The following is a 15,940-nucleotide window of genomic DNA, read 5'->3' as shown; positions in this document are numbered from 1 at the left end:
TGCTCGTCCGTTTGGGCTTCTTTGCCTGATGAGTCGTGCTCATATATTGGGTGTTTCGTCTACTCATTTTTTCGAGACGTCGTCACATCCTTCTTTTCCCTGCAAAGGATTGATAAAGGCATGTTTTAGATGTGCCATACCTCGGGAAGTGGGTCGGACGAAACGTTCTCATTTATTGTCGCCCGTCTGACATTCTGTCCGAGCCGATGTGGTCTTTTCGAGGCACTGTTTGCCCTTGGGATGCCGCGGCTGTGCATATGTCAGAGATCTGCTGTGGGTTCAGGGATTCTTTGTGTCCTTTTTCTCCCTCGAGACGCAATACTTTTTTGCAAATGAAAATTTTTGAGATTCCCACCTCAGGGATTCATGCCCTCCTCTCTTTATAAAGGCCAAAGGACTCCTTCATTCTGCACTTATCTTCAGTCTTAGAGGACTTCTTCCTTCTCTTCTCTTCTTCAGTCCACAGGGTCGCCCATTTGGCGTTAGGTACGCTCTCCCTTTCTACTGCATGTTTATTCTGTTGTTCTTCATGTTCTTCGTTGTTCTTGCGTTAACTTTGTATGTTTGATCTTTTCTAGTAAGACGACCTTACTGTTTGTGTGTGGAATTTTACTGTCTTGATCTGTTTTGGCATCTTTTCCTCTTTGTTTTTGCTGGTGCTTGCCCGTTTGATCCTTAGGTATAGGTATTGTTTCGTTCACGCTTTGTTGTCCCTATGGAGTCTTCTTCACAGCCTTTGAGGGTTCCTACTATAGTTCGAAGCGCTCGTTGTGACCTCACCTCTTCCGACTTGCAGAATGTTCATTATTTTTTTACTATGCCATCGAGTATTACTGTTAGGTTGCCCTCTGCTTCCGAGTCAGCCCTTGATCCAGGCTCCGAGGAGCTCTGCCTCTATACAGATTACCTAGATTTGGGTCTCAGGCTCCCTTTTCCCTCCTTCGTCTCTAACGTATTACGTTTTTACCGCATAGCACCTTCCCAACTTGTCCCGAACTCCTATCTTTCACTCACTTGTTTTGCCGTCCTTCTGCTCTGCCTGGGCCACTAGCCTACAGTTCCTCTCTTTAGAAGTTGTTTCCAAATGAGATTGCATTCTGCCGAGAAGGAGCTATACTATTTCAACTCTCTACCAGGTTATAAACTTTTTTCGCCGGGCAGTTCTTCCATCCATAATTGGAAGTCTCGTTACTTCTTTGCCTCAGGGGAGTTGAATTACACGGGCTCTTTAGTCTGGTCTTCTCCTCTTGATGGTAATGTTGTCTATCCCTTATCCACCTTCTTTTGCAGGGCTACTAGTAGGTTATCCGCTGACTCATTTTTCTCCCTTCATCCCTTTTCCTTTGTAGTTCGGGTGCGCCACCTTCTTCCAAGGCTTTCCCCGAAGAGCAGGCCATCCTGAAAGAGCTTCGTGTCCTTGGTGAACAGGGTATTATCCCTCATGAGGAGCTACTCCAAGAGCGTGTCCTCGTGCAGTGGGGTATCAGCCCCATTTCCTCAAGTCTTTCCTCGCCTCTGATTTCTGTATATATGTTCGGATATTGTCTCTATTGTTGGTGTTTTTACTCCTTTTCTCTCTATCCTTGCAGATATGAACTTCACCAAGTATGAATCTCTTATGGGAGAAGCCAGGAAACAAAGGGTAAGTAGGAGTAGGAAGAAGAGAAGGGAGATCGAGGGGGAATCCTCCCAAAGGGATGCACCCGCCGTAGGTGATTCTGGTGCCCTTACTGATGAGATCAATGCTGCTCCTCCTCCGATCCCACAGACTCATACTGAAGTGATTTTTCACCGGCCGACCCGTTTTGCCTCTGCTCTCCGTCAAACTATACACGCTGAAGATTTTGTGCAGGCCCAGTGCACCCTTCCTGACGCTCTTTTAGCGAAGATCCGCCACACCACACACCAAGTATCTATTCTTCAACTGGCTTTATTCTTCTTGCCTTATACATAGTTTTGTTAACTGTTCCGTATTTTGTATTCTTCCTTAGCTGGCGACGATGACTCTAGCCCAGGAGGAGAAGGTTACCGAGATGTACCGGCAGACCTTGGATGCCCGGGAGAAGTATGTTGTTGCTCAGAATGAACTGCGTGAGGCCGAGGTCCGTGAGCGGGCACTGCAAGCTAAGGTTGAGTGCCTTCGTATGGAGGAATTACCTACCAAAGAAGCTGTCGTTGTTGCTACTACCTCCCGAACTGCAGTAAAGGAGTATAAGGACTCCAACCAGTTCGTCATTGATACCTCCAAAGCTTATCGGGTGGGATTCAAGAGGTGTCGGGCTCAAGTCAAAACAAAACACCCTGAGCTTCCGCTGGACGGTGTGAGCTCACACGGTTATGGCAATGAGAGTCCTGAATTCGCGGAAGATCTAGATGAGGATGAGGAATTGGAGGTGGAGGAGGAAGCTGGAGAGGGGAGTAAAGCCAACTAGTCTGTAGGAACTGGACTTGTAATATAAATTTTTCAAACTTTATTGATGTAGTACAACTATTGTAATTGGTACTTTTATTACTGCACTGTAAGAAACACTTTTTAAGAATAGTATTTTTTTAACATATCTGAGTTCCATGTGTTCTTAATCTCTTTCCCCCCTACATCTTCCAACTTGTATGTCCCTGGCTTTATCTCGGTTGTGACTCTGTATGGACCCTCCCAGTTTGGCTTTAACTTGTGCGACACTAACTCCAACGGGTTGTTCCGCATCTTCCTCAGGACTAAGTCTCCTGGCTGGAAATTCTGTACTTTGACGCGATTGTTGTAGTACTTCGCTACTCTCTGCTGGTACGCTGCAACTTTTAAACCCGCCTGATCTTGTCTCTCTTCTAGCAGGTCTATTTCTGATCTAAGCTCTTCGTTGTTGGTCTGCTCGTTAAAATATTGCCTTCGCTAAAAAGGTATCCCTACCTTTGTTGGGATGACTGCCTCTGCGCCAAAGACAAGCATGAAAGGGGTTTCCCCTGTTGCGGCTCTCTTGGTGGTGTGGTATGCCCAGATGAGAGAAGGGAGTTCCTCTGCCCATCTACCTTGCATAAATTCGAGTCTCATCCGGTTCATGTTCTCTACCTATCCATTGCTCTAGGGGTGCGCCACTGACGCGAAGAGGAGCTTAATAGATAGGTCCGAACATAACTTTTTGAAGCGCTCGTTGTCGAATTGCCTCCCATGGTTTGTAACTATCGCCCAGGGGATTCCGAAACAGCAAACCACTGACGTCCACATGAAGCGCGTAATGTTCCGCTCTATTATGGTGGCTAGAGGTTCGACCTCTACCCACTTAGTGAAATAATCTATTGCTACCAACAAAAACTTTCTTTGGCTAGTCGCCTGCGGTAAAGGTCCCAGGATGTCTATTCCCCACTGTGCGAAAGGGCAGGGACTGGTCAAAGGGGAGAGTAGACTAGAGGGTACGTGTGGTACTGTTGCGCATCGTTGACATCTATCGCATCTTTTGACGAGCTCAACTGTGTCTTTCTTCATTGTGGGCCAGTAAAATCCCTACCGCATGGCCTTGTGGGCCAGGGCCCTACTGGCAAGGTGGTTTCCGCATACTCCTTCGTGGATTTCCCTTAGCACGTATTACCCTTCTTCATTGTTTAGACAACGAAGGTAGGGCAGTGTTAGGGACCGTCTGTACAGCTCCCGCCCTATCAGTGTATATCTTGCTGCTTTCCTTCTCACTTTCCAAGCTTCCCTATTATCCTCTGGTAGGGATCCGTCCTAGAGGTATAGGAATAAAGGCGCCCTCCAATCGTTCTTGTTGATTTCGGACTCCACTGAGTTAATTCTGTCCTCCTCGTATGAGGGTTTCCCTATCCGCTCTAGATAAATAGCGTATTTCTATTTTGAACCGGTTGCTGAGGCCAATTTTGTGAGTGCGTCGGCCTTTTTGTTCTTTGCCCCTGGTAAGTGTTCTATATCGAACCGAACGAATGCTTTCACGTATTCTTGGGCCTTAACGAGATATTTCTTCATTCTTGGATCCCTAGCTTCAAATTCTCCTTTCAGCTGCTCTACCACTAGCTAGGAATCACTCAAAACCTTTATTTGTGCCACCCCTAATACTATTGCCAAGCGTAGGCCTGCTAGCAAAGTTTCATATTCCGCATCGTTGTTGGTTGCTGTGAACTCCAACTTTAGTGCGAAAAGAGTTTCACTGCCGTTTGGGGCTGAAAGAATGAATCTAGCTCCCCCTCCAGCAGCGTTAGACGACCTATCAACATGTAGTGTCCATACGTCTGACTTAGTGGATGAGTCAGAGAGCCTTTCTGCTGTAAAATCAGCGAGCACCTGGGCCTTGACAGCGGGCCTTGGTTGATATTGTATGTCGAACTCACTTAATTCGATTAACCACTTCGTCATCCTTCCTGAACTCTCCGACCGCTGTAGAATTTGTCTCATCGGTAAGTTTGTTAACACAATTACCTTGTGCACCTGAAAGTAGGGCCTCAATTTTTGTGCTGCACGGATGATGGAGAAAGCGGCTTTTTTCGCTGGGCAGTAGTTCTTTTCGACTCCACTGAGCACCTTGCTAGTGTAATAAATGGGTTGATGCCTCCTGCCTCCTTCCCGAACCAGGAACGAGCTGTCGACATTTTTCGTGGATGCTATATACAGGTAGAGGTCTTCCCCATTCTTTGCCTTCGTCAAAAGGGGAGGGGATTCGAGGTATTGCTTGAGCTGTTCGAAGGCTTTGGCCTGCTCCTCCCCCCATTCGAATCCTCTCTTCTTCCGTAGTGCTCTGAAGAAAGGTAAGCCTTTGTCCCCTGAGCAGGAGACTAATCTGCTGAGGGAGGCTATCCTCCCTGTCAAAACTTGGATCTCCTTTTTTGTCCGTGGGGTCTCTATCTCCAGCAGCGCTCTTATTTTATCTGGGTTTGCTTCTATACCTCTATGAGTCACCATAAAGCCCAGGAACTTTCCTGCGGAAACACCAAACACACACTTCGATGGGTTCAGTTTCATGTGGTACCGACGAAGAAGTTCGAATGTTTCTCTCAAGTCTTTACAATGTTGCCCTGCTTCCAAGCTTTTTACCAGCATGTTATCCACGTACGCCTCCATTTTTTTTTTTTTTTTGAGCTGATCTTTAAAGATCTTGCTCACCAATCTCTGATAGGTGGCTCCTGCATTTTTTAGCCCGAAGCGCATTACCCGGTAACAATACAAACCCCTTTCGGTGATGAAAGATGTTTTTTCTTCGTCTGCTCGACTCATAGGGATTTGGTTGTATCCTGAGTAGGCATCCATGAAGCTAAGGAGCTCGTGCCTTGAGGTTGAATCCACCAGCTGGTCGATTCGGGGAAGAGGGAAGCTGTCTTTTGGGCATGCCTTATTCAGGTCAGTGAAGTCTATGCACGTGCGCCATTTTCCGTTCGGCTTTCTTACTAGAACCACGTTGCTCAGCCACTCCGGGTAGTCTACCTCCCTGATGAAGTTGGCTTGTACCAACTTCATCACTTCCTCATCGATTATTTTGATTCGCTTCATTACGAAACTCCTTTTTTTTCTATTTCACAGGTTGGTGGTTGGGGTCGACCTGCAACCTGTGCTCTATAACTGCTCGGTCGATGCCAGGCATGTCTACCGCCGACTAGGCGAACAAATCAGCGAATTCGTCCAACAGTTCACTCAGCTTTGCTTTCAAGGTGTCGGGCAGGTGATTTTCGATCTGTATACTTCTCTCTTGGTGGCCCTTCAGTGGTATATGCCTGATGTCTTCATCTACTGTACTGATCTGGGGATACTCTCCCCTTACTTCTAGATCTTCCACCGTTAGAGCTTCTCTAGCCTCCATCTTCCCTTTCAGAGCCATTACATAGCAACTCCGAGCAGCGACCTGATCTCCCTTGGCAAATCCTATCCCTTGTGGTGTAGGGAATTTGATTTTGAGGTGGTACGTTGATGTTACAACCCGAACTACGTTAAAGAAAGGGCGACCCAAGATGACATTGTACACCGAAGGTCGGTCGACCACGAGGAATTTTGTCAACGTCGTAACCTACTGCGGGGTCGTCCTTATTGTCACCGGTAACATGATTGTACCTAAGGGGTGAACAATATCTCCCCCGAATCCTACCAGGGGGGTCGAGACCGGTTTGAGTCATTCCTTGCCGATCTTCATTCCAACCAGGACCGACCAGAACATGATGTTAGCCGAGCTCCCATTGTCTATCAATATGCGTCTGACCATGTAATTGGCCACAAGTAGGAAGAGCACTAGTGCGTCATCATGTGGCTGCTGCACCCCTTCTTCGTCTCTGCTGTCAAAGGTTATGATGTCATCTTTTTTGTTTCGTTTGCTACTGGTTTCCCCCTTCTCCATGGACAGCACCTGTTTAGCAAATCTTTTGCAGGCACTCCCGCTATCTCCTCCACTAGCGGATCCTCCGAAGATCATCGCAATTTCCCCTATGACCTACTCTTCCTTCTCTTTTGCCTCATGTCTCCTCTGCTCGAGAGATTCCCTTTGTGGATTTTCTTTCTTTATAAACTTCGACAGGTGTCCCCTTCTTATTAGGACTTCGATTTCTTTCTTCAACTGAATGCATTCTTCTATGTCGTGGCCATGATCCCTATGGAATGCGTAGAACTTGGACATGTTCCGCTTGTGTAAAGGCGTTCGCATAGGTTCAGGCCACGAGATGTAGTCCTTCTTTCTGATCTGCATCAGTAACTCCGAGCGCGGTACATTCAGGGGTGTGTAGGTGGAGAACTTGTTGTCTTGTCCTCTCATCTTTGGGCCTGGGTGTAGCGCACTAGTCTCATGCCTTTTTACGGATCTAAAGGAGTCTCCAGATTCTCTGCTATTGTTTTTCCTTTTCCGCTCTATGCGACTTCCTCTCGTATCCATCATCTCCTCCAGGTTGATGTAATTCTCTACTTGGATCATTAGCTCCCCCATATCCAATGGCGGTTTTTTTCCTAGGGAGTATAAGAAGCTTCTGGGTTGGGGAGCCGTTGTCAAGGCTGCCAAAGCCACCCCCATGTCTAAGTTGTGAATTTTAAGGGTCGTCATGTTGAATCGATGCATGAAGTTCTTTAGAGTCTCCTGCTCCCTTTGCCCCATACTCATGAGATGGCTCGTTGTTTTAGCAACTCTCCGGCTACTAAGGAATTGGCCAGTGAACATTTGTTCCATCTTTTGGAAGGAACCAATGGATCCTGGTCGAAGAGTTCGATACTAGTCTCTGGCAGTGCCCTTAAGGGTGGTTGCAAAAGCTCGACACATGATAGCGTTTGGAGCCCCTTGCAACTGCATCAACATTTTAAAATTATCCAAGTGATCAATTGGGTCAAACCAACCTTCGTACCTTTCAAAGGTGGGCATCTTGAATCTACTGGGCAATGGAGCCTCCATAATTTCTTTGTTGAATGGCGGCTCTGAGGACCTTAGGGATGCTTCCCCATAGTAGGGTTTGGTTCTTCCCTCTTTCATCATCTTCTCTATATGATCTATCTTCTTGATCCTCTCTTTGACCTCTGTGGATCTTTGTTGGTTGACGTCCACGCTGTTTGCATCTTCTACCTTCTTGTTGGGGTAGGTTTTCTCCTCGTTCTCCACTATTTTTTTAGCTTGCTTGTCTGCGCGGGGGTTCTCTTGCGGTTGGTGGAGGACATGCCCTTCTTAAGTCTTTTGTTGTAAGAGTTGGTTGAGCATATCCTTCATTTCCTTTTGGAAAGCGAGGAACTCCTCCCTACTGACACCCGATGACTCTACGGGCGTGGATTGGATGGACTGGGATAGTTCTTTTGCAGCAGGGATGGAGGTAGAACTATGTGATGTTGGCATTACTGGAATGTTGAAAGTCGAGAGCAAGATATTATCGCCTCCTAAAAGCAGGTTCCCACAGACAGCGCCAACTGTTGCGGGGTAAAAATAGCAGGAATGCTCCTTCGACTCCCGTTGACCTGAAAGAGGAAGAAAAGAAAGGCTTCGAGGACCCAGGGTGTACTCCGGGGGATCACTCTGATGGCTAAGTAAGAGAAATGCTTTTAGAGAGGCTGAATGCAACAGTATAATTGTGTTGAATGACTTGCCTTTGCCTTTTCTCTAGGTCCCTTCTTATAGGGGCTCGAGTTGACCGCAGGTTGGCTCGAATTTATTGCATGGGAGCGTGAATCGCTCTCCAGCAGTAAGTGTGTGCACCTATTACTCGGTTATTAAAGCCGTTAACGTGGATCTCTCCTCCTTTTATTGGGTTGGAGCTGATCACTCGTCAGAATGTCAGACCCGGAGAAGGTGCGAGATAGACGTTGATCTGCCCTCATTAGCTAGATTATTTTGGGCGTATCAATAACTATTATCAATTAAGGTAATAGAATATATTTTCTAAGGATTGATTAGGTTACTAAGATGGAACCTTTTATTACTTGAGCAAATAGAATGATAACAAATGAAGGTAAAATCTACTTACAAGTTATGAAATTCTATGAATTGAAAGCATTTGATTCAATAACATTTGTACATTCATGTTATGTCATAAAAACTTTATTATCTTATTTCCTAAACTTTAAACAATCCTGTTGTGTATGTGGAAAGCATATATTATGCATTATGTTGAGGGCGGATATATGGTACAGTGTGTTATGTACGTTAGATAAATGTGTTTGTGCAATACGTTTAAAAAAAAAAAAAAGGAGCCCGATGCACAAAGCTCCCGTGTATGTGGGGTTTGCGGAAGGGGTAGACCATAATGGGTTTATAATACGCAGTCTTACCTTACATTTTTGCAAGAGACTATTTTCACACCTCGAACCTATGACCTCTAGGTCACACGGTGACAACCTTATTGTTGCGCCTAAACTCCCTTTCAAGAATATGTGCATATAGATAATTAATACTGTAGTAGTCAATTAATAATATTACTATTTTCAATTATAATTTTATGATGTCATTTGTAAAAACCACCACTTTTAAGCTTGAAATTTTCATTTTCATTTTTAATTCCATGAGTAATTAAATAATTTTAAATCAAACGACAAGGTAAGTATATAAAACATAAGAAAAAATAATATAAGAAGTAAAATTATATTTGGAAAGATTATAGACACTAACTTGTTCTATCGTATCAAATGTTGGATTTTAGTTAAAATATGAGAACCAAAAATGTTGGAGAAAAGTCTACCACTTCAACAATAAATATTGAGATATTGATGGACAACGATAAAAAAGATACAAGAGGCAAAAAAAAAATTGATTAATATAAAAATAATGCAACACGATTAAAGAATTAAGTACAGACGAAATAATTTATAATTACATAAACTATAGTTGATAATGAATAGACCCAATAGATAATTACATATATACATACATTACAAATTAAGCGCCCAAATAATTATATTTTTCATATTTTCCTTTGATTTATTCTCATTCTTTACAACTATAGTACTAAAAATTTAGTCCTATAATTTTGAGAGATTTTTTATTTTATTAACATAAAGTGAAAGTAGCATTGTTTCATTAAAGTTCAAATTTATAAAATAATGTTTAGTAATCTTTAATTTTATTGCCAAAAAATTATAATAATATTTAATAAAAAAATTTCCATATTTTTATTGAAAAATTATGACAATATATTAAGTTCATTTAATACTTTTGAAAATTAGACACCCTAAATTGTCTAGGCTTATATATAATAAAAATAAGTAACATTTCATTCATTCTTTCATGATAAAATACAAAAAAAAAAAGAGGAAATACAAAAATTAAAAAAAATTTAGGGAAATAAATTGTAAAAAAAAAATATAATAAAAAAATAGAAAAGGAAAAAATAAAAAGAGATGAGCCAGCATCTTCAAGTTCCAAAATTCAAACTTGCAAATCAACAAATAAACATGTGAGAAATGTGAAAAATTGAGTAAAATGGTGATTGATATATTTAGTGTTGATTGACTAGTCAACATTAAAGTGATTGGTTTACAAAGCCTATAAATAGAGGCATTCTAAGGGTGAGAAGACACAGAGACAAATAATCGAGTCTTACACACAATCATATAGAGACAAGGCAATGAGAGCAATTCGTGAGGAAAAATAGAGAATTCTGATTACAATTCAGAGTAAATCAAAAGTTTGAGGAAATTGCTGGAAAACTGAAGAACTGCAGAATTTAGAAGTTTTGAAGTTTTAAAAGTTAGAATTTAAGATTTGAGGATTGCAGACAGAATCAAAGAGGAGTTGAACAACTAACATCAGGCTTGAAGATTTAAGGAGTTGAAGACTGAGGTTGGTTTCATTTACGTTTTTTGTGATTAATTTCATAAATCTAGTGACTTGAAATATTTGTGTTCTGAAATTAATATGGTATTTTGACTAGTTGACCCAACTTAGTGGATTAGATCCGACTCGTTAACTCGACCCGTTGGACTAGATCAAATCCATTGACCCATAACCTAGGACCCATCATACGAATCCAATCTGAAAGCCTAAGGCCCAAGTCCATTTTGGACATAGGTATATTATTTAATTCCATTTAATTAGAACCAAAACCCAATTGGGCTTAAGAGAGTTTAGCCTATTAGGTCCAAGTCCATAGGCTTATTGCCATGTCAGCAATCCCTGTCATTTGTCCCTAACCACTCAAGAGATGCCACATGGTAGGGTGACGTCACCCTCTTATAGTAATTTTTTTTTTAGAGTGAATAGAAGGTGTCATGTGTCATCACTCTGGGTCGACACTTAACTCTCTGAATTGAACCTGTTTGTTTTCTTGAACCATTTTTTTAATATTACTATTTATTTTATTTATTTGAATTCTTAATTGAATTTTAATTTTTAAAAATTGGAAAAAATAATAAAAAATCAAGAAAAAATATTTGAATTATTTTGGCTAAAATTTTAAAAAATGGAAAAATAAAATACCAAAAAATGAGGAAAAGTCTTTAAAAATCCCATAACATTTTTATAAAAAAAGTTAAAAATTTTTGAAAAAAAATCTACAAAACTTTGAAAAATCTAAGAACGTATTTAAAGTTACTTTTGCTTATAATTTTGATGATGTTACTTGATTTTTATGTGTATGCATCACAATGATTTTAAAAAGGGTAAAGAAGTATTTCAGATCTCACATGTATTAGCTATAAGGGAGGTTCATCTAATAAGATCTCCTTATTTGGAGATCTTATTAGACATTCCTAATCGCACTTTGATTTTCATTTTCCTTCAAAATTTATTTATTTATTTGTTTATTTGTTTTGTTTATGTATTTAATTGTTTATTTCAAAGGAGTTAATTAAAGACCATTAGATTTAATTTAGGGATAATTCATGATTATTTAGATACTGCTCATAGAATGTGTGTGTAGGGGGTGTTAGTACTTTCCCCTTGCATAATTGAACTCATGATCTCAACTATGATAAATCAGACAGAAACTACTGGTTCCTTGACCTAGGATTAGTCTAAAACCAATCAATGAGTAGTAATTAGGTGATCTAACCGCCCCAAGCTAAATAATAGGTTACTGGCGACTCCATTTAGTTTTTAAATGGAACATAGATAATTAAGGTACTACTGCAGCATTTAGTTTAGCATTATTTATTCATCACATTAGTTATATATAGTTGTATAACACCTCTTAAAAATTTATTGTCTCGTTATTTAGGATTTTTTTAAAAAAATTATACAAATTTTCTATAGATTAGAGCCTTGAAATTCATCCTCTCTCAAACTTGACTTAGTTTATCTATGTGATATTTATTTGTTAAATAATCATTAAAAATTTAATATTTAGATATATAAAGAATTTGTTGATTTCAATATTTTTCATTCATTTCTTAAGTATTTGTAGTGTGCTAAATAGAAACACATTTTTCAATTTTAAAATATTATTTAATTTATATTGACAATGAGATTGAAACTTGTGTGTTTACTTACTTTTCTTGATATTTTGTTAGTCTTTAAGAAATTTAGTGTGAAAGAAAAACTAACAAAAAAATATAAGATTTGGAAATATTCAGTTAATAAAATATGGCTTGCCCTCAAAAAGAGAAAAAGAGAGAGAGAGGCCAACTTTGAGAAAGGCCTTTGCATCACCCTTGCTTTCTTCACCTTCGAATTTGATAGCGAGCACAAGTATTTTTTACCAGAACCCTAACACCAACATGCATTTGACTCCCAAGGAGCTCAATCTCAAGCAAACTTTATTCATGATCTTTTTTTTCTCTTGCACACTATTGAGCTATGGGTGGTAGGTGTTGGTGTGCGTCTAGTCCCACATCGCCTCTGTGGGCAGTTCCAAGCCAGTATAAGATCCTCTTAACTCTCTCTCCTCGATACCTAGATTTTGAGGATGAGCTCTCTAACTTGGTATCGGAGCTGGGCCTTGGGCTGCTTGGCTCCTTTGTGGGCTAGACTCCTCTTCGCCTTTTTTCCCCCATGAGGGGGAGTGTTGGTCTGTGTCTAGTCTCATATCGCCTCTGTGGGCAGTTCCAAGCCAGTATAAGATCCTCTTAATTCTCTTTCTCTCTCCTTGATACCTAGGTTTTGAGGATGCTCTGGGATGCTAGTGGGTTTACAAAATCAAAACTCACTTTGATTGGTCCATTGAGCAGTAAAAGCTCTCTTGGTAGCAAAAGGGTTTACCCAGGAGTATGGGATCGACTATGAGGAGACCTTTGCTCTGCCCTTTTCATCCGAAAATTAGATTAAGGGACTATACTTCTCCTCTATACTGATGATATGATCATCACTGGCGATGATGCATCCGGAATTTCGGCTCTTAAGACCCATCTCAGCCAACATGTCGAGATGGAAGATCTTGGAAAGCTTAGTTACTTTTTGGAACTTGAGATCACTTCTAACTCTGAAGGATATTATCTTTCTCAAGCCAAGTATGCTTAAGATCTTCTTACTCAAGCAGGACTCACAGATAGTAAGACATGCACCACTCCTCTCAAGCTCAACTCAAAACTCACTCCTATGGATGGTACACCTTTAGATAACCCCACCCATTTTGCCAATTGGTTAGGAGTTTTTTTCTCTTATGTTGTCCATTTTGTTGGTCAATTTCTCTCTGCTCCTCGCGCACCCTATTTATGCCACAGTGCTTCACATTCTCAGGTACATCAAGGGGACCCTATTTCATGGTCTCCATTTCTCTGCCCACTCTTCACTTGAGCATCATGCCTACTCAGATGCAGATTGGGTAGGTGACCGCACTGATCATAGATCCACCACTGGCTATTGCTTCTTCATTGGTGACTCTCTTATTTATTGGCGCAGTAAGAAGCAAACAGTCGTCGCCCATTCAAGCACAAAAGTTGAGTATCGTGCTCTTGCTGATACAACTCAGGAACTTATTTGGCTTTGCTAGTTACTTGAAGATATGGGCGCCTCCCATTCTACTACTACTATCATCAGCTGCGATAGTCATAGTGCTATTCAGATTACTCACAATGATGTATTCCATGAAAGCACAAAACAAATTGAGATTGATTATCACTTTGTGCGTCATCATCTCACTTGTGGCACCATTGGACTATTATCAATTTCTTCTATCGATCAAACTTTAGATATCTTCACTAAAACGCATCCTCTTGGACGCCTTCTAAATTTAGTTTCAAAACTCAAATTGGTCTCCATTTTGCCACCTTGAGTTTGAGGGAGGCTGTTAATGTATATAACATTTGTCCCATATCAATTTGATAAACAAATCTTTCCCTTAGACTAGACTATATGTAAAGACCTGAAAAATTAAAATAATTAAAATAATTAGAAATAATAATAATAATAATAATAATAATAATAAATAAAATAATAAATGAACAGATAAAAGAAATAGTATGAAAAAAAATAATAAAAAAATATATGAAATAAAATGAAATTAGACTAATTATTAATTAGTTAATTAATTGAATATTATTTAATTGAATTAATAAATTAATTAAACGTTATTTAAATAAATAAATTGAGTAAATTATATAATGGGTATATATATATATATATGGTTAAAGTAATAAGCATATATATAAAAATAATTTAAGATACAATTTCAAATGTCCTGATTCACGCCCCCCCCCCTCTTCTCTGCAATTGTCTCTGCAATTGTTTCTGCCTCCTGCGCAGCACGCTCACGGCTCACCTCCATCTTCCGTCTCTCTCCTTCTCTCAATTTTTCGGCAAATTTGCGGCGGATCGAAAAACAGAAGGTGTCGTTGGATTCCTGGTTCCGCTGCCGACATTTCTACTGAAGCAGATTGGTCGTAGAAACGACTTAGGCACTGCTCTTGGGAAAAGGTAATTTTTCCCCATTTTCTCAATTTTGCTTTAAATCTACTGTTAAATCGGCGAACGGGTACCACCACGTGGTCCTAATCGTCATCGTCGTCATTTTGACGTAGATAATTTTTCAATTAAGATTTTTTAGGCCCTACTCCAAAGCAAGAGTGAGATTTGGGAAATTTGGCAAATTAATTAAATTTACGGGTATAACTGTAAGTTGAAAATTATAATCCTAGAAAATATTTAAATAGTACGTTATTTAGAAATAATTTAAATGGAATTAGGGTTTTTGAATCAGGGCTCGGGTAAGCGCCGCAGGTGTAATTTTGGGTCCCGCAGGCATAATTTAGAAAATTAAGTGGAAGTATTAAATATTAGTCTAAATGTTAATTTGAGGTGTGTGGAGCCTAGGGAAGGCTAGATGAGTAGTATTTTGGGGAAATGAATTAATTAATTTGAGAAATTTGGTAATTTGACTATATTTAAGGATATATTTATATATTTAGAATTTATGGGCCTAGAAAATATTAAAATAATATTTTATTCGGGATTAATTACATGGGATTAGAATTTTTTATTCAGGATCCGGGTGAGCACCGCAGGTATTTTTCCGGAGTCCCTGTCGGTGTAGTTCAAGAAACAAGGTAAGGGGGAAATTTATATATTAAATCAGGTTTTTCATGAATTAAAAATGAGCATGTGTTATTTATGTATATATGTTTTTTTTATGTGGGTTTAAAATGTCAGCCATGAAATTTATGTTTTCTGAGCGTAGGATTGTCGATATAGTTATGTATGTGTGAAAGTCAACGAACGAAAGTGAAATGAATTTTCTAAGGAATTATGTAAGAAATGAAGTGTATTTTGAGCATGTAAATGTTAAATGTGGGTTGGCTTATTTTATGAGAAATATGTATGAATTTTACTGCTAAATTTTGTGGCATGAGAATCTGTGCAAATTATATGTTAAATGTATAAGATGCAGGCTAAGTAAGTAAAACAAAAAGAATAAAATATGATATAGACAATGTTGCCTGTGTATGTTAAATGCAACCATGTAAATGTAAGACAGCTGAAAGACAATCATGTTAGCAGATCTAGCACACTTCTGTGTAGACTAACTGATGACAGGTAAAAGGAGCTGTGTTAGCAGATTTAGCACGTTTCTACGTAGACTAACTGATGATGGCTAAAGATCAACTGTAGTACGAAGTAATGAAATGAAATGTTATGCAATGAAATGACGATGAAATGGCAATGAAATGAAATGACAAAGGTAAATGATGTAAATGGGAAAATTTTAATTAAAGTGAAACGAAATGCAAAGTTAAGTTATGAATAGGAATGAATGTGCATGAATGTATAACGACAGAACAGAATGATGTATTATGATAATAGAAGTATGTATGTACGTAGAACATGTTACGATTGGGCGAGGCATACTCTTTGCCTGAGGGCTTGCTGAGTAAAGCGAATGCACTAGTAGCTTCAGATGTGGCAGTAGCTACATAACACACTAGGGCAGAGAGAACCTACTTGTATGAGCGGGTATAATTCCCTATCCTTAGGGCCTTTGTCAGTAAACTATTGTTGAACTGTGTGAGTACGAGATTAATTTACCACTTGAGGGCTTACTGAGTAAGGTGAGTGCTCTGATATGTTTTAATTGTGACCTTAGGGTTACTTAAGTATCATAGCAGAGAGGTGCTACTTGTATGGGC

General features: G+C 39.8%; 1 protein-coding gene across 1 annotated transcript; it reads right to left on the bottom strand.

Annotated features, from left to right (window-relative positions):
- Positions 1-6,416: 6,416 nt before the first annotated feature.
- LOC131143934 (uncharacterized) lies at positions 6,417-7,067 on the bottom strand. Its single transcript, XM_058092288.1, has one exon. It carries the CDS (start codon positions 7,065-7,067, stop codon positions 6,417-6,419), a length of 651 nt encoding a protein of 216 aa, XP_057948271.1.
- Positions 7,068-15,940: the final 8,873 nt, after the last annotated feature.

Source organism: Malania oleifera, chromosome 12, assembly GCF_029873635.1.
Source record: "Malania oleifera isolate guangnan ecotype guangnan chromosome 12, ASM2987363v1, whole genome shotgun sequence".
In the NCBI taxonomy this organism is placed as follows: Eukaryota; Viridiplantae; Streptophyta; class Magnoliopsida; order Santalales; family Ximeniaceae; genus Malania; species Malania oleifera.
Note: the sequence above shows the minus strand (reverse complement) of the source record. Positions and strands in the feature narration are given on the sequence as shown.